Source organism: Punica granatum, chromosome 1 (genome assembly GCF_007655135.1).
Source record: "Punica granatum isolate Tunisia-2019 chromosome 1, ASM765513v2, whole genome shotgun sequence".
NCBI classification, from domain to species: Eukaryota; Viridiplantae; Streptophyta; class Magnoliopsida; order Myrtales; family Lythraceae; genus Punica; species Punica granatum.
Window position 1 is genome coordinate 16,292,442 of NC_045127.1, and position 22,836 is coordinate 16,315,277.

Consider the following 22,836-nt stretch of genomic DNA (forward strand, 5'->3'; position numbering starts at 1 on the left):
ATAACCAACTCTCAAGAAGATTCATATATGATTGCAATACCTAATCTCTATCAAACTAAGTAGGTATCAAATGTCAATATCTAATATATACTTTAAGTATATCGGTGGAAACTTCGGACGTGATGCGATCCCTGTGATTAACTAGCTATGACAAATTGATTAAATGGTTTTGTTCAGGCCATAAAATATATATAGTTTTGTTGAATCCATCTCTTGAATGCTTGGAGGTCAACAATTATTAGATTATTATAATCTTTGTGGATTTTTTTTTATGAATATAGATATTTATTAAAAGACAAACATAATATACATTTTATTGCCGAACAAATCCTCGACTAACGCAGCCAGAGGACTATCGGCTCGTAAGTAAGCCAGACAACTACCAATGATGGCACAAGTCTGGATGATGTGATAATCACCCCTGATTAAACGCACTAACAAAGTTAACCACATATCTACTATCTTTTGTGGATTGACTTGATTTTAACATTGCTATTACAATTCTAATTATAAACTAGTCACTTCACCTACACGTTGCGTTGGATTGTTATTTATTAAGAAATTATTATATTTTTATTATTTAACTTAGTCATTAAAAATCTTAATTTGTTTGTGATGGTAGTTTATTATTTAAAAGTAGAATATTTATATACTTTTTACCATATTTATTAAATTTACATAGTCTTACATGTGTTATTCTAAAACATATATTTATATTTTTTATTTATAAATTTATTTGCAACAATTAGTCTTTCCCTATAATTTATTAAAGAAAACATTATTAGGTAATGAAAGTTCAGGCAAACGAAAAGTTGAAGAATGCGGAGTTAAGGATTTGCATATTTTGAATACATGGCGAGCTTTGTTGATTGTTTTGGTTCTTATATACTAGTCTATTATTCGTGTGATGCACATGCCTGTTTCTATTTATCTAGCATTGTACTTACTCATTTATAATATCAAAATATAATATTAGTTTTATATATTATTGATTCATTCAATATTCTAACACGATCATCAATATGTATAAAATGAAAATACCATTCCGATAAAATTGAATGTCCAATATAATTTTATTCATAAATTTCATATTTTTTATATTATATGCTATCTTCGTGAAAATTAAAAACTTTCTTAATTATTATAGTCCATTCTTTACTTTTGATTAAACGAATATAACATTTTTCAATAGTATTTCATTATTCCAAATTATATTATCTTTCAAAATTTGAAATTTAATGGTAACTTATTTTTCCTATATTCTTTCAGTTGCATTAAGAAAAGCGATATTTAATTTTTTTTGGAAGTCATTTTATTATATAATCTAAAATAATACTTTTAAATTATTAATTGCATTTATTAAAGACATTGTAGAGCTTCTATAGTTTTACCCTATATAGGATGGATGGTGTCCTTTCAAATTCCATGAACCACCATTCGATACATTCATTTCATTAATGAGAAATAATTTCTCATTCACCAATGTCCTTTTAAATTCCAATAATCCCCCACATGAATGAAAAATTGTTTTTATTTTAACTTACTAAGAGTGTTCAGTAGTTGAACCCTTGATTGAATAGGTAGGTGTCACCACCCTTGAACCCTCCCTTGTAAAATGCATGTATTTTACTAGCTGTCCAGTAGACATGATGTCCTTGAACTGTCCTGCTATTTTGTGTAAAGATGACGCACACCTCACACATGAATTAACTAACTTCCTTTCAATTCTCATTGTTGTGTCCATTTTGGCCATGGAATACCATCATGGTTATGTGAGAATTTCTGAAGAATTAAGTCCATAGAAATTCTCCTATGAAGCGGACCCACTTCTCTCCCACATAGGTGATTTCACATATCATTAAAGCAATTTAAAGTGCTAGCCTTATTCGCTTGTCACTGTTTCATCAAGGAATGGTCCATGGATTTTCTCCCCCACAGTGATTTAATTCAGTTTTATAACTTGATTGTCCCATTAAACCTAGATCTTGGGATCTCCAATCAGTTAGGTTGGGTGTCTGCCATAAAACATTTCCTCTAATGGACTTCAGATCCATTCCCTTTAATAACTTCTCAAACTGCTCTTTACTTAACCCTTTGGTTAGCGGATCCGCTAAATTATCCTTTGACTATACGTAGTCAATGGAGATAATTCCAATTAAGATCAGAATATGTCTAGACTTACCATTATACATATTACTCTATGCCCTTCCAATTGTCGTTTGACTATCATAGTGGATACAAATTAGTGGCACAAGTTTTTTCCATCTAGGAATGTCCTCTAGAAAATGGTGTAGTCATTCAGCTTTTTCTCCACATTTATCCAGAGCAATAAACTCAAATTCCATTGTGGACCTAGCGATAACAATTTGTTTCGAGAACTTCCATGACACTGCTGCACCTGCTAGTATGAACACATATCCACTAGTGGATTTCAAATCCGTTATATCAAATATCTAGTTTGCATTACTGTACCCCTCTAGGACAGCTGGATATCTAATATAGTACAGTCCGTAATCTCGAGTGTATCTAAGGTATTTGAGTACCCTGATAATTCCCTTCCAATGGTCCCCACTCGGATTATTTGTATATCTGCTGAGTCTACTAACCGAGTATGCAATATCCGGCCTAGTACAACTCATCAGATATATTAGACTTCCAATGACCCGCGAGTATTCTAACTGAGAAATACTCTCTCATCTATTCTTTGATAGATGAAGATTATTGTCTATTGAAGTCCTTGAAATTTCAGAATCATTTTTAGTAAATTTTTTCATAATTTTATCTATTTAGTGTGACTAACTCAAAATTAGTCCATCTGATGTTCTCATTATTTTAATTCCTAAAATCACATCAACGAGTTTCATATCTTTCATGTTAAATCTCGAATTCAGCATATTTTTCAGAGATTTGATCATTCTATCATCACTACCAACAATGAGTATGTCATCCACGTAAAGACATAAAATGACATAATCATTTTTTGTCTCCTTAATGTATACACATTTATCACACTCATTGATCTTAAATTCATTGGAATCAATGCATTATCGAATTTTTCGTGCCACTACTTTGGCGCTTGTTTCAACCCACACAATGATTTGACCAATTTATAGATTTTCCTTTCTTTTCCTGGAGCCACGCCCCTCGGGTTGTTCCATATAGATTTTTTCATCTAAATCTCCATTTAGGAAAGATGTTTTCACATCCATTTGATGAACTTCCAAATTACGCAGTGCCACAATTGCAAGTATCATCCTAATGGAATTTATTTTCGTCACAGAAGAATAAGTATCAAAATAGTCCAAGCCTTCCTTTTGCCTGTGTCCCTTAATTACAAGCCTGGCCTTGTACTTATCAATGGATCCATCTGCTTTCATTTTCCTCTTAAAGATCCATTTGGATCCTGAGGGTTTACAACCAGTGGGGAGATCCACTAATTCCCAAGTGTGATTCTGCAAAATTGAATCAATTTCACTTTTGATTGCCTCCCTCCAAAGAGGTCCTTTAGAGAAATTTACTATTTCAGCATAACTTTGTGGTTCCTTTTCTAACAAATATGTCAAAAAATCATTCCCGAATGATTTTTCAATTCTAGCTCTTTTGCTGCATCTAGGTTCAATCTCTTGATCGAGTCTTGCCTTTCATGATCTACGTCATGAAGTCCATCATTCATAGTATGTGAGGTTCGTTTCGATGAACTCGATGCCTCATTCAATTTACATGGAAATACATCTTCAAAGAACGATGCATTCCTTGATTCCATTATCGTGTTCTTGTGTATATCGAGAATCATAGATTCATGCACAAAAAATCGATAAGCACTATTGTTATGTGCATAACCAATAAAGATGCAGTCCACCGTCTTAGGACCGATCTTTACTTTCTTTGGTGTCGGAACAACTACTTTTGCCAAGCACCCCCACACTCACAAGTGATCGTAGGATGGTCTCCTACCTCTGAATAATTATAAGGGGTATTTTCCTCTTTCTTTCGAGGTACCTTATTTAATATGTAATTGCTTGACAATATTGCTTCGCCCCACATATTTTGAGGTAATCCAAAACTTAATAACATCGCATTCATCATGTCTTTCAACGTGTGATTTTTGCGTTCAGCAACACCATTAGATTGAGGTGAATAGGGTGCAGTCACTTCGTGTATAATTCCGTGTTATGCACATAATTCCCCAAAAGGCGTTACGTATTCGCCTCCTCTGTCGCTCCTCAATCTCTTGATTTTCTTGTTGAGTTGATTCTCAACTTCATTTTTTATAGAGAACAAATTTCTCTATGGCATCATCTTTGCTTTTCAACAAATATACATAACAATATTTTGTACTATCATCGATAAAGGTAATAAAATAATTATTACCACATCTTGTTGTTGCGAACTTTAAATCGCATACATCACTATGAATTAGATCAAGTGGCTCAGTGTTCCTTTCAATCGTTTGAAAGGGTGACCTTGTCAATTTTGCCTCAACACAAATTTCACATTTGTGCTGTGAATCAATTTGGAATGTAGGTATGTGATTCAAGTTAATTAATCTACGCAAAGTATTATAATTAACATTACCTAGTCTTCCATGCCACAAATTAGGAGACTCAATCAAATACGCAAAAGAACCAGAATTCTTATTAATTATGGTCATTACATTGAGTTTAAAAAGCCCATCACATATATATCCCTTTCCTATGTACATTCAAGACTTGGACAAAATAACTTTGTCTGACTCAAAAACCATCCTGAACCCATGCTTGTTCAGCAATGACCCGAAGACTTAATTCTTCTGAATCTCAGGTACATACAATACGTTGTTCAGAGTCAGCTCATTTCCTGAAGTCATATTCAAGACCACATTGCCTTGACCTTCAACAACAGAATGGGCAGAGTTTCCCATATAGATCATCTCCCCAATGATCGATTCGAGCATAGTGAACATGTCTCTATTTGAGTACACATGTCTAGTGGCATCGATATCGAGCCACCAATCCTTCGGGTTGGACCCAATGAGGTTCACCTCTGAAATCACAGCAGATAGGTTAATGTCTGCCATATCTCGGGTCATTTCATTAACCACGTTTGCTTCATGGTCTTTTTTCCTCTTTGGGAACCTACAATCAGCAGATCTGTGACCTTTCTTGTCACAACTCAAGCATTTCCCTTGAAACTTGGGCTTGAAGACTCCTCCATTCGTACCCAGCTTCTTCTTGCTTTTTTTGTTCTTGGAGCTTTGCCCTTGATCCATGACATTTACCTTAGATGCAACAGGGAGGATGAGATCCTTTCCGGAGTTTTTATTGTCTTCTTCAATTCGAAACTTGATAACAAGATCTTCCATTGTCATCTCCTTCCACTTATGGTTTAGATAGTTCTTAAAATCCTTCCAACCAGGAGGCAGCTTCTCAATGACAACAGCCTCTTGGAAGGATTCACTTAGAGCCATCCCCTCAGCTTGAATCTCATGCAAGAGCACTTGAAATTCCTGCACTTGACTCATTACGGTCCTTGAATCCACCATTTTAAAATCGAGGAACCGTCCGACGCGAAATTTCTTCGCACCGGCATCTTCTGATTTATATTTACGGTCCACGGATTCTCATAGTTCCTTAACTGTCTTAAACCCCTGATAAACACTATACAAAGAATCATCAAGACTATTCATGATATAATTCCGGGTAAAGATAGTCGGAGTGCTTCCAAGCGTCAACCGCACTGAGAGCTTGCACATCTGACTCTCCTACAGATAGGGTTAGAGCATTTTCAGTCAAGAACCTTGCAAGGTTCAAAGTTGTGAGGTAGAATAGCATCTTTTGCTGCCACCTCTTGAAGTTCAACCCATTGAACTTCTCAGGCTTCTCGACATGGTTCACAGGAACCATCGAGGGAGCAGCCACGTTTTGGCTAACCAAATGGTTAGGCAACATAGGAGCAGGGCCGAAGCCAGTAGTCTAGCTTCCGTTGGTCGCATCCCCATCATTCCCCGACGCCATTCGAATAGTTCAAAATAGAAAGATATGTTTCAAGATTGTAGGAATTAATTATATGTAATAAGTAACAAAATTGAACGAAAAATTCGAATAGCAAGATGGATAAATAGAATGTTATAAAATTAAATGAATTTCACTAGTATGAGAATTTGAAAATTCAAACCGATACAAAGACGAAACCGGAAGATCAGAAGACACGAGAAAGTCGAGTCCTATGTTTCACACAAACCCCTTGAAACAGATTCGTCCCCTCAAGGCGTGCTCGAGGTCACGTGGGCGTCTATTTCCTAGAATAAAACAGCATTGAGTGCAGCTAGCAGTACGAGCTATTCGCACCCCACCGAACCAGAAAACGAAGTTGAACACCCTCACTTAACTATGCAATTGTCTTCTCAATTCCTTGCAATTGATGGTGCCGTTCAATGCATAACGATTGGTGGTGTCCTTTCAATTTCAAGGATGGATGGTGTCTTTTCAAATTCCACGAACCACTATTCAATACATTGATTTCATTAATGAGAAATAATTTCTCATTCACCGATGTCCTTTTAAATTCCAACATTTTCTATATTATCTGCAGGGACAAAAATTGGTTTAGGTGTCTGCCTAAACGAGATGGAGGCTTAGGTGTGAAAGAGCTAGAACAATGGAATAAGGCTTCGGTTCTAGGAATCTATGGCAGATTTTAACTAATGCTGGCTCCCTTCGAGTTCCATGGGTTAACAAAATATATGATTAAAGGGAGAAGTATCTGGAATACTGAGCCTCAAAACAACTGCTCATGGAATTGGAGGAAAATGCTGAAACTTAGGGATCTTGCGAAGTCCAGAGTTAGCTATGGTGCGGGGGATAGGAACAATATCTCTTTTTGGTATGACAAATGGTGCAATGGGGGGCCCCTTATTAATCTTTGTTCAAGAGGCTTATAGTGCTTTCTCCCCATTCAGGCAGCTGCAAAATTAAGCAGCGTGTTTCATCAAGGAGAATGGTCATGGCCTAGCAGCAGGGACAAGCAAGCACAGGTAATCCAAGAAGCAGCTCCTTTAACAGTTAAATATGTTGATTGTGATGCTGTTTTTCGAAATATCAAGCCGAAATTTAGGATTTCTGAGGTGTGAAATGATATTAGGCTATCAGGCCAAAGGGTGAGCTGGCATAAACTTGTCTGGCTTTCGGGACACATTTCGCGTGTTTCTTTCATTAGCTGGCTTTGTATCCTTAACAAGGCTGCCTATGAAAGACAGACTACAGAAGTGGAGCTGCAAAGTCAGCAATATCTGTGCCCTTTGTGCTGCTGAGGAGGAATCTCGAAGCCATTTGTTCTTTACCTGTTCCTTTTCCAGGGAAATATGGAGAGAAATCCAAAGGAAATTTCGAATAATGAGGTCTGTCGATGATTAGACTAGCGAGTTTGATGCAGCTGTGCAGTGGAAGGGCAGGAAGCTTGAGACTATTTTGAAGACAGTGTCCTGGAGGAATTGGTATTTGGATATAATATGGAAGGAGAGGAACTTGCGTGTATTATAATTATTTTTTTATCATCATTTATTTTTTTCTATTAGAAAAGGAAATCGAATTTAATAAATTAATAGTATAATACAATGAAATAAATATTTTCGTTTATAAATTTGACCAGAGGAAAAAGAGGGGTTTTCTGCAGGGAGGTGGGACCGACATGATGAGCCAAATTGTGGAATGGTTCATGCACCTTTCTCTCTTTCCCTCCCCCCAGCAAGGGACTTTCCGATTCCACGAGAAGAAACCTTAATATTAAACACCGCCAAGATCAAATCCAATTTCGTGAGCGACATTCTTTGTTTCATTCATTACATCAATATCCTCAACTCGACCAGCCATTTTCAAGTTTCATCATCAATCCTTAAAAAGTCTCAATCACTCTCATCATGAAATTCTTCTTCGACTGAAGGCAATGAAAGCTCCGGCGGACCGCTTGTTCTTCATCTCCTCCACCGCCTGCAAGCAAGCTGAGATCTTCTTCGCATCCTTCCATCGGGTCAGTCAGTTTCTGCTGATATTGCCTTTCCGGGCTACCCTTTTCTTCTGGATTCTTGAATTTGGGCTGAAATTTCTTGACTTCGGTTCAAGAATCTATGTGGGTCTTTCCTGTTCTGCGCTCAGGAATGTGAAAGGGAACGTCTTTTCGTTTGGGACGGCCAATGTGGTTTCGTTCCTTTCTGCTTAGTTCTGCATACCTTATTTGCCTCTGCTGCCAAATTTGCTTCTTCTTCTTCTTCTTTTTCTTCAGTTAGTCATTCATCATTCCTTCCATTGAACGAAAGAAGTTAGTATGTTCTTCAGACCATCTCATGATTATATCGTATTATTATGTGTATATGCTCTTATAGGATTTAGAGTGTGGCTTCAATGTTTAGCAAGAACAATTAGGAATGAGCACATCTATCAGTTTCTTGGTGGAGATGTTTATGCCATGTGTGTGTGTGAAATTGGAAATGTCTAGTTATTAGACTTTCTTATTGGCCATTCTGTATGTATGTGAATTCATTTCATTTCGTTTCTTATTAGGAATTAATGCTATTTGGCTCGTTACATAAAAGAGATGCATATATAATCGGACATTGAGATTAACATAATCATGTGTAGTTGTGATTGGAAAATCAGGTTTTAGTCGTATGATGATTCAAATTGGAATGTTGGAAATATCCAAAGTTTGACACTGAAATTTTGTGGATCAGATAATGGTGAAGTGAATCCTTGCAATGGAAGACTGTATTGACCTGAATACATGCATATAGCCTAGAATAAAGAATTTCACTTGTGAAGTGGGTAGTAATCGGATGGGACATGGTCCAAATTGTCTTTGGAGGATTGTTCTACAGCATATTATTGGCAATGGCCATATAGATATTTTCTTGTTTTTGGGGTTAATTATTGGCATATGTTCGTTGTTTATGGACATGTCCATATGGACCTGATATGTTTCTGCAAGTCATGCTAGACGTTACTTGTTCAAGGTCCCAAAGATCTTAAAGGGAGTGAGGAAAGCATGTCCTACAAAGCAATTTGGCGGTTTCAACTTTAGTTATTTGTTTTTTCTCAATCTTTGAATCGATATTGCACTTTCAATTTTCAACGCCGGTTCCTACAGGGTAGGATATTGTCTTTTATATGGGAAGTGGAACCATCTACAGTTTCAGAAGCCGATTGCAAAATGTGTCAGAAGATCTATATTTATTTTTTTCAGAAAGGTGTTTTAGAGAACATATGCAATGCATATGAATACACATGTCAAACTGCTGATAACCTCTGATTTTAATGTTAAAAGTCCGACCTCATATTATCTCTGTGATGCTAAAGTCCCACACCTACGTAATTCATCATTCAGCATTTTTTATCTCTTTGAGAATAAACTCTTAAGAAGATGCATCATATGCAGGATGAGCCTATAAATTGTAACTGAAACCAGGAAAATGCTTCCAGAGACAATCACTTCAATGTTTTTTTCCTGACAATATGGTGATTTACCTTATAAGCACAAAAGGAGCAATTGATCAGTAGGTTCTCTCTAATGGAGTTAAAAGCGGCATACAATCTTGAACACATGAATTCAACATCAGGGACTATTCAGCATGACCTGTGGCCGCTTGATGAAATCAACCCTAAGAAGGCGAAGTTCCCATGCTGCTTGGTGTGGACCCCACTCCCAGTGGTCTCATGGTTGGCCCCTTTTATTGGCCATGTTGGGATATGCCGAGAGGATGGGGTTATCTTGGATTTCTCGGGTTCAAATTTCGTGAATATTGACGACTTTGCATTTGGTTCTGTAGCACGGTACCTTCAGCTTGACAGGAAGCAGGTAAAGTGTTCTTTTCATGATGCTCCACTCGTAGATTTGCGCTGTACATTAGAACTTATATCTAGTTCACGGTCCCGTGCATCCTTTACTTTGTACATTAGAAAGCTTAAATACAGTTTTATGTTATTATACAACTTAATTTTGAGGCTGATTAACATTCATCATGAAACTTTTCCTAATGTTCAGTTCTCTCATCTTCAGTAAAGAACAGCTTATTTATTCACAGAGAGAACAATGGCACCGGGTTGCACCTTTGCAAGCCACAATTTTTCCATTGCAATTTTCTCAAATTTGGATTTTCTATCAGTTTTTTCAGTTTCAGCTATCTTTTGTCTCATGATATTGTCATGTAACAAGTCTGCCTATTTTCTAGTCCTAGTGAAATCCCTCTAATCAATCTAATGTTTTCATATAGTGCTGCTTTCCTCCGAACCTAGCAGCCCATGTTTGCAATCAAGGGTACAAGCACTCTGAGTTTGGGACTTCCCTCACTTGGGACGATGCCCTGAGGTCAACCATGCGCAATTTCCAGCACAAGAGCTACAACCTCTTCACATGCAACTGCCACTCATTCGTCGCTGCCTGCCTCAATCACCTCTGCTACAGTGGGTCGATGGATTGGAACATGGTGAACGTGGCAGCCCTGGTCCTTTTCCGCGGTCAGTGGGTAGGCCCTACCTCCGTTTTAAGGTCATTCCTTCCTTTTGTCGCGGTTCTCTGCTCGGGGGTTTTACTTGTTGGCTGGCCCTTCATGATTGGGCTAATGTTGTTCAGCTCGCTCCTAATGGGTTGGTTCTTGCTGAGCAATTACTTTGTCAAATCTCTTCTAGACTGCTGAGAACCTGAAAAATCCGTTCCCAAGTATTAATTTGATGCTGCTAACAAAGATGTGCTTTAATGAGTCTATCTTATGCTTCCGGAATAGAATGTTATTCCAGCGTGATATGAGAGCACAGGTTTCTGTTCGGGGTGTTATTCTTTCCATGATGCTATCGCTTACGGTGAGATATGATAGGGTATACTGGAAAAGAAGTCTCGGGATATTGGTAGCGCAAACATTATTTTGTTTTATAAAGTTTCTTTCGAGTGATTGAGATCCTCTGCTTAGGGTGAGATTAGCCAGACATGTCCTGTAGATTGGTAGGATCGTATCCAAACCATCAACCCCACCTCGATCCAAAGTCGAAATCAACAAAACCTTTTGCAAGGTTGTTCTGCCATCAGAGGTTGACTGTCATATGGCTCAACCGACATCCGTATCTATGGCTTTCGATATAGGTCAGTAAATCATGAAAATAGGAGCGCACCGATATCCATAAAGAATTGACATCTGGCGATTCTCTTTCTGATGAATAACAAAAGTTGAAGAAAACATACAGAACTTGTTATAGATTAACCTCTACACAGTAATAAAGCAATCGATCCCAACTAACAAAGGGACCAAAATTTATATACAATGTACCAAAGGGAAAGAGAGAATTGAAAAGGATGCTCTCTTGCGACAAAAATGTGGGCTCTACTGCCAAACTAATTATAATCATCATCCTACACTAAATGGTACTTCTCAATAACCCACGACGTCACCCAGAAAGTTACTTTTCCCCGCCTTGTGTCGCCTGGGCACAGCTGAGCAATGCCCAACTGATCTGTACCTCGGGATGATACTGAAAACCAGTGATCGGGCAAAGCATGAGATGAATGCGGCAGATATGCACAAATCTTGCTCCATCCTAAAACTTGAAGCTGGTTTGGTCCTGTTCAGAGCATTTGAGTTTTCTGACAAACTGCCCTTAGTAGGGCGAACAAATTCTCAGTCTTCGACCTCAGTGTTGAAAACAAAACTCGGAAACACGGTTGTGACATCCCTGCAAAACCCAATATATGTTGCATCAAAATTGCTGACCGTGCAGTTGTGAGAAGAGCGAACAGAGGGAGAATGAATTGAGACTCGAGAGAAAAGGGAAGTAGATGCGGAGATGGCGTGATCACGTACTTTAGATAAGGCAGAGTCATGTTCCTCAATATAGATGGGTTTTGAAGCACGAAAGCCTTCCACTCATCTCTGTTGATCCTGCCATCCTTGTCAGCATCTGCGTCGGCAAATGTCTTCAACGGAGTAGTGCTCATGTCAGAATCAATTTCCTCTAGTACAGCCGAAACAAGAAAAAGGAAGGAAATTACAAGAATTCTCACTTTGTCAATAATAGCCTCGAGAAGATCATCAGACAGTCTCATCTCAGACTCCATTAGTATAGCAACTACCATTTGTTTGACCTGTAATCAATTCAAGTGCAATCAGTTATTGCTCGAAAATCTGGACAGGTTATTTTAAAACAAATTCAGAATAGACTCACTTCTTCTCGCTCGATAAACCCGGTTTGTCTCAGATCATACAGCTTAAATGCAACTGCAGGAAATGAACACACATTTGAATATCCATTAGTGAAGAGAGCCTTTTCTTTTATCTACACATGGTTCAATGGCTAAGTTGAATTCTTACAATCAATTTTGTCTTCGATTGGGGCGTAAGGGTGAAAAATGCTGAGCGCATGGACAAATTCTTCAAATTCAATCACACCATTTTTCTTCTCGTCGAAAAGATCAAAAACCTGTAAAAGAACAGATATAATGATACATTAAAAACGTAGGGCTTACGGCAATGATATTTGAGGAAGGTGGAAATCATATCCAATTTATAAGAAAAAAGTAGATCTGAACACTTCCATTAAATGACAGCAAATATATGATCTTGTGGATTTAAATTAAGTACGATAAAGAGAACCAAAATTATAATGAATCCAGTTCCGTCAGTGGGATTTAGGCAGGTATAAGTCTTCTCAACCTCAAGTAACATTTTCTTTTTAAAAGAAAAATCTATCTTAAGAGATGGTTTTAGAAAAGCATGAAATAAAAAGTCTGAGCTGAATTACCCGATCGAGGAAAAGATTCTCGCCTGATTGAGTTTGGAACAGCGCCAATTGGAGCTCTTCCTACACGATGACAAATTATAAGGGGTTATTCTTCTGTAATCAGAAGGAACTTAAATGATAACACGGCCACAACAAAGAACAGAACAAGCAGTGCCATTATCAGGCTGGTGTATGTATTGTGACAATATGAAAATCCACAAGACATGGCTCTTTGGCACAAGGTTTACTGGCAAGATCATCACGCATCAAGATCTTATGAATAATGACATCAGAAACAACAATTCTTACGATTGACGGCACTCATGTCAGCTATCAGATGCAAAATAACTTCCAAGTGGCACAATTTTTATAAAACGACTCGAATCTATCTACCTTGTGAATTAGACCATCATCAATGATTGAGCTACTCAGTTTCTTGAACAGCTCGTACAATGCCTCCACTTCATTTACAGTAACTGCAACATGACAAAATACATGCACCTTTGTTAATCGACAAGGAACTCCTAAGTCAAACAACCACACAATTAGTCTGGTAGCTCTTTTTCCGTATCACCACTTATTAAGTCCAGTAACTCTTTCTCGGCATCACTCACTTATTTCAACATCGCCTTAGCCTATACGGACCATTTTGCTTCAAATAACAAGAGAACAGCAACCGACAATAATAGATACTTGGTGGGAACCCCTTGCCGAATGGTGGTGCTGGGCCGACCTAGCTGACACGGCACCTGTGAGGGATGTGATGAAATGGACCTATCCATCGCCCTGGTGTAACAGGATGCCGGAATGGACTAGATGGGAAATGGCCTAACTTGCTTGTATTTGAAGGAGGACGAGATTGTGGTCGGCAAGGTCGGTCCCGCCACAGCAGCAAGGGGATCGTAAGGCACAAAAAAGAAGGGGGGCTAGGGACAACACTGCCTGAATCCCACAAAAGAGACTGCATCCTTAAGTAGTGCTTTCATGAAACTCAAATTTGGCTGGCTCTCTGACCAAAAGACTCATGCTCGGATCTCAGAACCTTACAGTTTGTCTCATCAGCAAGGCTAGCAAGGTCTCTGAACCCGTACAGGCATTTCTTCTTGTGCCGAGGGCGGTGCTCGAAGCAGCTAGACAATGTGAGAACTATGAATTCGACAATCGCAACGAACGGAATGAAAGCTGCACAGATCCGTTCAGTAATAGTCAAAGAGCTGGATCTCTGCAGCAAATATCACAGACAAAAAAAACAAACAAACATGAAATTCAAGCACACCACGAAAGCACTCAAAATCGAGAAATTTCACGCCAGTTGAAAATTCTTGCAGCTGTGAATCCTCCATTTTGCGTAAAAGCAGGAGTAAGATACATTCGAATCGATAATAAACATCTTTCGTCCTCCATTAACAAAACATGCATTCACAATTGGATTCCCTCAATCCAATCCACCAATTCCTCGGATCTCCCTCAATAGACGACAGACAGGTGTATTGGAGATTCCGGCTGGTTCAGAGTTCAGCAGAGAGATGGATGGATGGATCCGAGCAAACCGGAAACGGCGACATACCGATGAGGTCGTAATGTTATTCATCGCCCACTCTCTTCTGCAGCGAAGGGCTGCCTTCTCTCTCAACAGCTCAAATCTGAAGGAATGTCCGACTCTTCTTCTCTCGACGGATATCTTGCCTCTCTCCCTCCCTTCCTCTCTCTCTCTCTCAACAACGAAGAAGAAGGAGGAGGAGGAGAAGACATAGAAGACAGGTTTCGTCCAAGCTCTTCTCTCTCTCTTTCTTCTCTCACTCGCTCACGTCCCGTCGTCCTCTATCACGTTTGTCTGCTCCATTATTCGTTAGAGGAAGGGGAGGAGGGGGGCGTTGGCTTGGGCTCGAATAAATTACTTCAGATGTAATAATAATCATCTTTTAAAAATATAAACACTTTAATACAAAAAAAATGAAAAAAGAAACAAATTTGTATAATTTGATATACAAAGTTTAATAATATTGCAATCAACTACGTTTCGTTATGAGCTCACTAATTATGGCATTGCCGTGCTCTCTCACAAAGGGGAAAAAGATAATCAGATTTTTTTAAAAAAAAATTAAAATTCAAGGTTTTCTTAATTGTTCATTTTCGTTCTGTTCATGCTTGTCCTTATCATCACATTCTTTAATCGCTTAGGTCCTTCCATTCGCTTTTCTTTTTAAAAGATTGATTTTCTGTCCAAAATTATTTAAATTAAAAAAAAAAACATAAAGAAAAATTAAAAAGAACAAGACGGATGAGACATCGGAGGAGAAAACTATTAATTTGATCCCTGAGTTATGCAAGTTGATCACCTTGGTCCCATGCATAAAATCAACATCGTTTTAGTCCCTAAGAACATCAATTTAATCCTTTGGAACATCAAATTAGTCCTGGGTACGTCACTTTAGGCATTTGTAACATTAGTTAAGTCCTTATAACATCAAATTAGTCATTCATAACATCAATTAACTCCTCCATATAAGGTAGTCCCTAACTGACAAATAAACACATTAGCTTGGTCCTAACGGAGCCGGCTCCGTTAACAGTGAGGAAATTATTACTCTAAATTTGGTCCTTCCGTTTTTTTATTAAAATTATTCTCGTGTTAAATAATAATTCAATTTTCCCTCTTTACCCCTTTCACCCCCTTTTTGACTCAATTGGCCTGTAACATTTAGCCTTAACTTAGAGCTCCGACAATTCTCTTCATCCTCCATACGTTCTCCTTCATTGATCGTCGACTGAGCTCATATTCCCAGCCCTCTATTCTCCGTCTCATATCAAATAAGAAAGGGAAAGGATTAAATCACATACAAAAATAACATCATACTTTCATCTAATATAGAGAAATGTTTGGAAATATAGCCACAATGTTAAGCTTTACATCCAACGTTGAAGTACCCATCAAGCTTTACATCTCATGTTGAAATACCCATGGTCATCCATCTTCACACTACTACTATCAACAAAGCCAAAATACACAAAAGTAGTCCATACATCCACAAAAAAGGTCTAAATAACTTAGACCTAATTCATTTAGATCTTTTTTACATCCCATTTGAAGTGGCCATCATCATATCTACACACTGCTACTACCCATCAGCATATATTCACACTACTACTACCAATAAAGCCAAAATACGCAAAAAGTAATTCATTCAGCCACAAAAAACTATCTCAATTCGCATGTGGATGCTTTGGAGCTCTTGGAGTCGAAATCATGAAACAAGAAAACCTCCAAGATACTACAGTACTTGCACCTTAGATTGCTTCCATGTTGATAGGGGCTGTGCCATGGGGCCCCATTGCACCTCCGGGTGGTGGCTTCATAGCACCTCTTGCTGGTGGTTTCTTAGGTCTCATTTGAGGAGGCCTGAATGCAACCCCACTTATATGGTTAAGCTGCCATGAAGTCCACTATTGGGGTACCTACCCATTAATGAAAATTATATTATGGTCATAAATTTTTAAGTTTTGAAGTTATTAATACAAGAGAAACAAACTTATATATTTGTGATGCATGTGATGGTTGTGGTGGATGAGCTGGAGCATGTGATTCCTATGATTCTTGTGATGGTTGTGATGGATGAGTTGGGGCATCGCCTATGTCCATTTCTTTTACACGAGGAGACTCATGAGTTGTCCCTTGAAGTGGTTCTTGTGATGGCTGAGGTAGGGGATGAAATGGTACATCAAGTGTCCCTTGAGTTGGCTCAACTCTTGCCTCATTAACTAGATCATGACCAACACCAAAAGAAGAAGGCAGTGAAGAATTGCAGGTGTTCCTCTTGTGTCTAACTTGTTTACACCTAGAACACCTTAGAGGGCCCAACTTTCTCTTCAACTTGTGAGGATCGGATGATTCCTCTGGTGCCTTTTTCATCTCATTCTTTGGCCTGCCTGGGCCTTTCTTCACATTAGGAGAAAGGATAAGGTCAAGTTCAATCTTCTCCCAAAAGTTCTCACCTACTATAGGATTGATGTAGTGGACATAAATTGATTGATTTGTATCCTTCTTCAACCAAAAATGGACAAGGTCTTCAGGCCTTTGGTTTGGATACCTCATGCAAGCAATGACATGTTGACAAGGTCTGTCAGTTAGGTCTCATTCCCTATAAGAACAAGTCTTGGCCATCAAGTCAACAACACACTCGAACTGTGGAGAGCATGTAACTTAAAACTTTAACATATTAGAATCCCATGCAAAGTGAGGAGTCCAATGCAATGTTTTCTGCTTTAATTCATCCAGTTTAGTTTGAACCATTGCACAGAATGGCCCTCTGTAATTTGCCAACTTTTTCTGGGTCTGTACCAACTTGCCGGTGATGTACATCCTCGCTCCTTCAAGCATTGTGATTGTTGGCTTACCCCTATATATTACAATGGCCCCGTTGAGCTGCTCACATATCTTTGAGGTGACTGTATTATTCTTGGTGGAAGTCTTAAATGCTGATCTTGACCATTCTATACTCCAATCCTCTTCAACCAAGTTGCAGCATCCTTCAAGAGTCTATCAACCACCTTGACGGCTTGTTTAAAATGTTCTTATGTTGCTGCTTTTGTATAAATCCATAAAAGACCTCTAAAATTATTGGTAAACCATTTCTTGGTAAAATTAGTCCAGATATGTCTGCAGTAGAACCTATGTGGTGAATCTGGACATACAACTTTCAATGCAGCATCCAACCCCTACAATGGAAAATGGAATGACCAAACAAATTGAAAGAAGTGAAGGGACATTATGATTTACCTTTTACACGTTTGAAATGAAACTGAAATTGTTGCACTCTGCTCCTCCTAGATCATCCATAAAAGTTCCTCGGAAACCAAGTATAGTTATTTGTACTCTCCACATTTACTACTGCATAGGCTATCACATAGAAACCATTGTTCTCATTTTGGCTTACAGCTGCTGAGAGCTAACCCCCATAATAACCCATCAAAACAACCATCCAACCTAATTAAGGGCCTATACCCTGCCAAGAAACCTACTTTGCATGCCTCCAAGCACGCATACAACCTCTCAAACTCATGGGTAACTGGTCTACATTGCAAATACACACTTGAACCTGGATTCTTCTTTAGCAACTCATTACAGTAATCTCGCAGCTTTGCATACTGTCATTTCTCTTCACCTTTACTGATCTGATGGGCCTTTTACAAAACCCTGAATACCATAGCATCACTAAGTTGTATTCCATAATAGTGCATAATGTAATCATATACTTGTTGTCCAGTTAAAGTTGGCTAGATCCTAACAATGGGGACCAACTTTTCTACAATCCATCCATTGGCTGGTAGTTTGTTCTTCAAGTGTCTACACCATGTGTGCTCAGAGTTATGAGTCTTCACTTGGAGAGTTTCGATCACTTTGTTCACGATACAATATATAACCCACTTACACTCATTATCAGAGCACTTGGCCCTTACCTTCTTCTTGTCATTCTTTTAAAATTTAACTTGCCTTCCCAATGAAATGTTTAAGAAATATGTTCAAATCTCTCACAGCTTTCTTGAACATTTTCAAACTTCGGAATTCCATTTGAAGAGTAATAATAACATTACGATCATCTTCAGGATTAAACTCTAGGTACCTGCCATTTTTGTTATCCTCCTTATCATGTTTGATGGACCATTAACTCTTATGATTCATAATCATCAGACATTTGTTCATCTTCATCTGCAACAGCTTGTTGTTGCATTCCTACATCTCTAGGAGCAAAGCCAAAAGCAGTACTTGGTGTGCCAAATATCTCCTGCCTCTTAGCAGCACTTCAATCCAAAAACCTACCTTTTTGTTCTTATACTTCGATGACTGACTGAGTATGTGATTTTTTATGTGCATTTGCTTTTCTTTTTTCCTTTTGTCCTTGCATTTTCTTCGTCAACACATTGTCTTCCTTCCTCACTTCCTTTCTCTTTTCCATCACTTCCTTCTAGTCTTCATTCCTTAAAATCCTCAACACCTGGCTCTGTGCTTGTGAGGAACTCCTCATAATCATTATTTTCATTCCATTCCCTAACATCAGAGCCCATCTTATATGCAATATCCTATGTACTATCATCATTAGTTGTGTCCCTATTCCAACAATCTTATGCTTGTGCTTCTGCTCTGGCTTTAGCTTCAGCAGCTTCTTGCTGCATTCTCTGAAGCTCCATCGCCTCATCTGCAGCGGCTTCCACTAGTACATCTAACTTGTCATGCTCGAAATATAAGTGCACCTCGCTCACATCAATATTCAGACCCACTTTCATATATCTTATTGCATTTACTAGTAATCTAGCATCATTATCGGTCTTCAGTGGTTTAATGGTTACCTTTAAATAAGTAAAAGTATGATTTTTATAAAAGCAAGCAGTGGATTTCGTCTAATACTAATCTCCCAGCACTGATTCAAACTTCAGCAGTGAAGATATCAATATCTATATTCTTTTTCACTAACTCAAAACCTCCCTCATACCTCAAATTAGGGTCCGTGACAAACTTTCTGTGATGAACAACCACATCTATAGTAACAAAAGCATCCACCTGCATCACCCATCCATTACACTAAACAGAGTAAAATGAGAGGAAAAAAAACCCTAAAATGTGAACTTCATCATAATAAACTTGAAAATAAAGATGGAGACATGCATTAACATCACAAATAACAAATACATTGTGATCACGATTTAAAGAAACTTTGTTTGTTCATCATAATCAACTCTTCAAAACCCAGAGCTTTGTATTAGGAGGACATGCCTGGGCTGGAGGGTGACTGGACGATCTTCCACCATGATGAAGAACAATCCATTGTTGATTCGCGATGCAACAATTGAACTTTCGCTCTTACCCACTGTACTTTGGACAGAGTATTTACCGCCTTCTTTTGTGAAGATGATACGCCTTTAAGTAGATTTAAGAAGAAATATACAAGAAAAGGAAAGACAAAATTCAAAATTGGAGGAAAAGGGGTAGAAGTACTATTTTTATGTTTCTTTCATTTGTCGTCAAAATCGAACAATGACTGGTGGAGGGATCGATTTGATGTTACTTGAGGACCCAACTGATATTAGGAAGGACTAACTTGATGTTACGTAGGACTAGCTTGATGTTAGAGGGACCAACTTGATGTTACAAAGGACTAACTTGATGTTGCATGGACTAAATTGATGTTCCTAAGGACCAAAGTGATGCTGATTTTATACATGATATCAAGGTGATGCAACTTGCATAACTCAGGGGCCAAATCAATAGTTTCCTTAACATCGGAGAGGGGAGAGGGATCCCTACCATTCCCACTCCACTCTGACCTCAGAAGGGGAAAGGTGGCCACCGACCTCTCATTCTTCTGCTTTATTTATTTATTTATTTATTTACCTTGGTCATCTCCCTTTCTTCTTCTTTATTTTTTTAAACCTTTATGTTTTTTTTTCTATTTTTAGTATTTTTAATAAAAATTAATTTAATAAAAAAAGTTTTGGACGAAAATGGAACTTTTTAACGGAAAAGTGTGAATAAAACTCACAACATTATGGATAAGATACCCAAAAAAAAACATAACAGTTAAAAAAATAAAGAAGAAGAAAGAGAGATGACCAAGGTAACCTAGTCATGCACCATTTTTCAAACTTTTTCCACCATGAAGAAAGTGAATGTGTCACTACTACCATTGGACAGTGACTCCTAATCCAACCACCACCTCCCTAGACTAGGTTGCTGGCTAGTCGTAGGCGACCTCGTCTGAACATTGGTGGTAAATACTGTAGCCTCCATCCCATAATCTCGTTACACTCTACTCTCTCTCACTCTCTTTGATTGAAGAGAGAGAGCACCGGCAACTTTAACAAACGTAGCAATGGCCGAGGATCAAAGCCAACAGAACCTAGAATCTTCCCCCCTTTCTCTTTGATCAAGAGAGAGATGTTGAAAACATGCACTTAGGACCTCAGCAACGCAACCTAGAATATCTCATCCCTCTCTCTCTTCAATCAAAGAGAGAGAGATCAAAAAAACATGCAATTGGGAGTTCAACCTACGCGGCAATCCTTGTTGTTGCCAATAACCTCGCATGGAGTGATGGCTGTTGATTCGGAGCCTCTACCATCCCTCTCCTCTGTCACCATTCCCCATCTCTTTCTCTCCCTGTCTGTGCAATGCCTTCAAATGAGACCTTTTTGCAATTATAAAAACTTTAAAGATGACACTACAAATTTCAAGAAAATGGTGTTATGCAAAGCGAAGAAGTAAAAAAGTTAAGTACATTTTCATTTAAATAATGATTAAGTATTTCTTTTTTCTTAACTTAATAAGTTCCATCAATTTATTTTTTGCCAAACAAACAAGCTTAAAATTTAATTGAGTGTTGAAATTTTAGTTTTAGCCTTTAATGGGTGTTATCAAAACTAAGGACCAAAACTAAGGTGGGAGCCAACCCTTGATGGCCTAAGCAAGCTTAACTCAGATGGATGCTCAAGGGGCAACCCTGGCATAGTAGGGGCGAGAGACCTCATCTAATATCCCCTTGGAGGATGGATCAGAGGCTACCTCGGGATAACAACAAGTCATGTAGCTAAATTGAAAGCCCTTCGGTAAGGGCTGATGTTGGCTCAAGACTGTCATATTAGGAGGCTTGTCATAGAACTTGTTTCCAAACTCGTGATTGGTTGGATATGGGGGACCTCCTCCAATGCAGCTCTAATGAATTTGATTGGTGACTGCAGGAACCTCTGCCAGCAGCTTGATATCATCATCCCCAAGCACACTTTCAAGGAAGCAAACAAGTGTTATTATCGTCTAGCTAATCTAGGAGCTGATATGACTAAAACCTCAGTTGTTCTTTTTGCAGCACCATCTTCTTTTACTACTATGTTATTTGAGGATATTATGGGGCTTTCGTCTCTAAGAACTGTAAGCGCATCGCGCATATCCGAGAATCATCTCTTTTTTATCCAAAAAAAAACTTGAAGAACCAAAACTAAAAGAACATAAGCTAACATTAACTTCATCTTCCTCTTCTATTTATCACATTAGTATGCATATCATCCCAATTACAGCTTCAAGAGTCAAAGCTAAACACGCTGAAACTTTGGGGTGACTTGAGAAAGTTTTGAAAATTTTGAAAGGGGTAGATTTAGATAACCTAAAGTTTGTAAGGTCTTCACTATTCAAAGAAGAAAAAAAGTTTCCAAGGTGCATCGTCTAAATTGGAGGGACCTAATTGTAATTGACATTAACTCCTATAATTTGTTAATTTGGATGTCTTCGAGACAGAGAAATGTAAATGCCTGGAGAACTTCCATATACAGAAAGTCCCCTCCCCTTCCCTTAATGGATGCGTTTATTTATAAAAATTAAAATACATCTAGCATTTTTTATGTGATATATTATATTATATACTATCCTAAAGGAACGGGGCTGTCGTCACCGTATGGTTAGGTTCTGCCACGAGGACGTGATGACCACCGACGGTCTTGTCGCCGTCCTCGTACATGTCTGCTGAGGTGGCTGTCCATTTAGACAATGAAACGTGGCGAGATCAGACTAACACGTCAACGTGAAAACAAACATGTGATGAGGACTTGTTCGAAGAAAATATTCTATGCGTATTACTTATTTATTTTAAATAAATAAAAATTAATTAAAATGTTTGTAAATAAAAATTTATAAATTCAATGTAGGATTAATTTATCATTTTTATGAATTTTTATTGAGTGTTATATATTTAAATGGATGAATAATACTCACTCAATATTTACTCTATTATTTCGCATGATCACTTGATATGGGCATATGGAAAATTCTTTGCTTGCTAGAGGTTTCATAAATTTAAGTTGCTAGCTAGGGTTAATTTCGTAAGAGAAAAATGTGTATTGTCAATTTGGATTTGATGAGACGTCCTCCATCGTCATACATTCGCGAAACTATTTCGTAAAGCACGGCACTTGCTATATACGCTTTTCAAAAAAAATGAGGAAGGAAAGACGTCCCAAAAGTTCCTACCATACTTATCCAAAAAAAAAAGTCCCTACCATAGAAAAAAAAACACAAAACCTGCTTGTATTGAAATTTTTTTTAAAAAAAATTGTGCTTAGA

At 38.1% G+C, this 22,836-nt stretch overlaps 2 protein-coding genes across 9 annotated transcripts; one reads left to right on the plus strand and one right to left on the minus strand.

Moving 5' to 3' along the window:
* The first annotated feature begins 7,643 nt into the window (after positions 1-7,643).
* On the plus strand, positions 7,644-10,768 carry LOC116208378 (protein REVERSION-TO-ETHYLENE SENSITIVITY1). Of its 3 annotated transcripts, none has more exons than XM_031541772.1 (3): positions 7,644-8,004; positions 9,406-9,825; positions 10,241-10,768. In XM_031541772.1, the coding sequence occupies exons 2-3, from the start codon at positions 9,538-9,540 to the stop codon at positions 10,661-10,663; spliced, it is 711 nt and encodes a 236-aa protein (XP_031397632.1). In that variant the 5' UTR covers positions 7,644-8,004; positions 9,406-9,537; the 3' UTR covers positions 10,664-10,768. The 3 variants fall into 3 exon arrangements, with proteins under 3 accessions (XP_031397632.1, XP_031397647.1, XP_031397637.1); XM_031541787.1 differs by having other exon boundaries at positions 7,660-8,004; positions 8,705-9,825; XM_031541777.1 differs by having other exon boundaries at positions 7,660-9,825.
* Positions 10,769-11,137: 369 nt separating this feature from the next.
* On the minus strand, positions 11,138-14,623 carry LOC116208344 (calcineurin B-like protein 9). Of its 6 annotated transcripts, none has more exons than XM_031541726.1 (9): positions 14,011-14,623; positions 13,782-13,916; positions 13,128-13,210; positions 12,756-12,815; positions 12,326-12,434; positions 12,180-12,232; positions 12,019-12,099; positions 11,819-11,931; positions 11,138-11,690 (listed from the first exon to the last, which is right to left on the minus strand). In XM_031541726.1, the coding sequence occupies exons 1-9, from the start codon at positions 14,075-14,077 to the stop codon at positions 11,636-11,638; spliced, it is 756 nt and encodes a 251-aa protein (XP_031397586.1). In that variant the 5' UTR covers positions 14,078-14,623; the 3' UTR covers positions 11,138-11,635. The 6 variants fall into 6 exon arrangements, with proteins under 6 accessions (XP_031397586.1, XP_031397594.1, XP_031397609.1 ...); XM_031541734.1 differs by having other exon boundaries at positions 13,782-13,956; positions 14,302-14,621; XM_031541749.1 differs by lacking the exon at positions 13,128-13,210 and having other exon boundaries at positions 14,302-14,621.
* Between the last annotated feature and the right edge of the window lie 8,213 nt (positions 14,624-22,836).

Coding starts and splice junctions, on each gene's coding strand:
- LOC116208378 (XM_031541772.1), top strand. CDS start 9,538: ATGGAGTTAAAAGCGGCATACAATCTTGAACACATGAATTCAACATCA. Junction 9,826..10,240: donor TTCAGCTTGACAGGAAGCAG/GTAAAGTGTTCT, acceptor GTTTTCATATAG/TGCTGCTTTCCTCCGAACCT.
- LOC116208344 (XM_031541726.1), bottom strand. CDS start 14,077: ATGGAGGATTCACAGCTGCAAGAATTTTCAACTGGCGTGAAATTTCTC. Junction 11,932..12,018: donor TCGAGGCTATTATTGACAAA/GTGAGAATTCTT, acceptor ACTCCGTTGAAG/ACATTTGCCGACGCAGATGC. Junction 11,691..11,818: donor ATGACTCTGCCTTATCTAAA/GTACGTGATCAC, acceptor TGGGTTTTGCAG/GGATGTCACAACCGTGTTTC.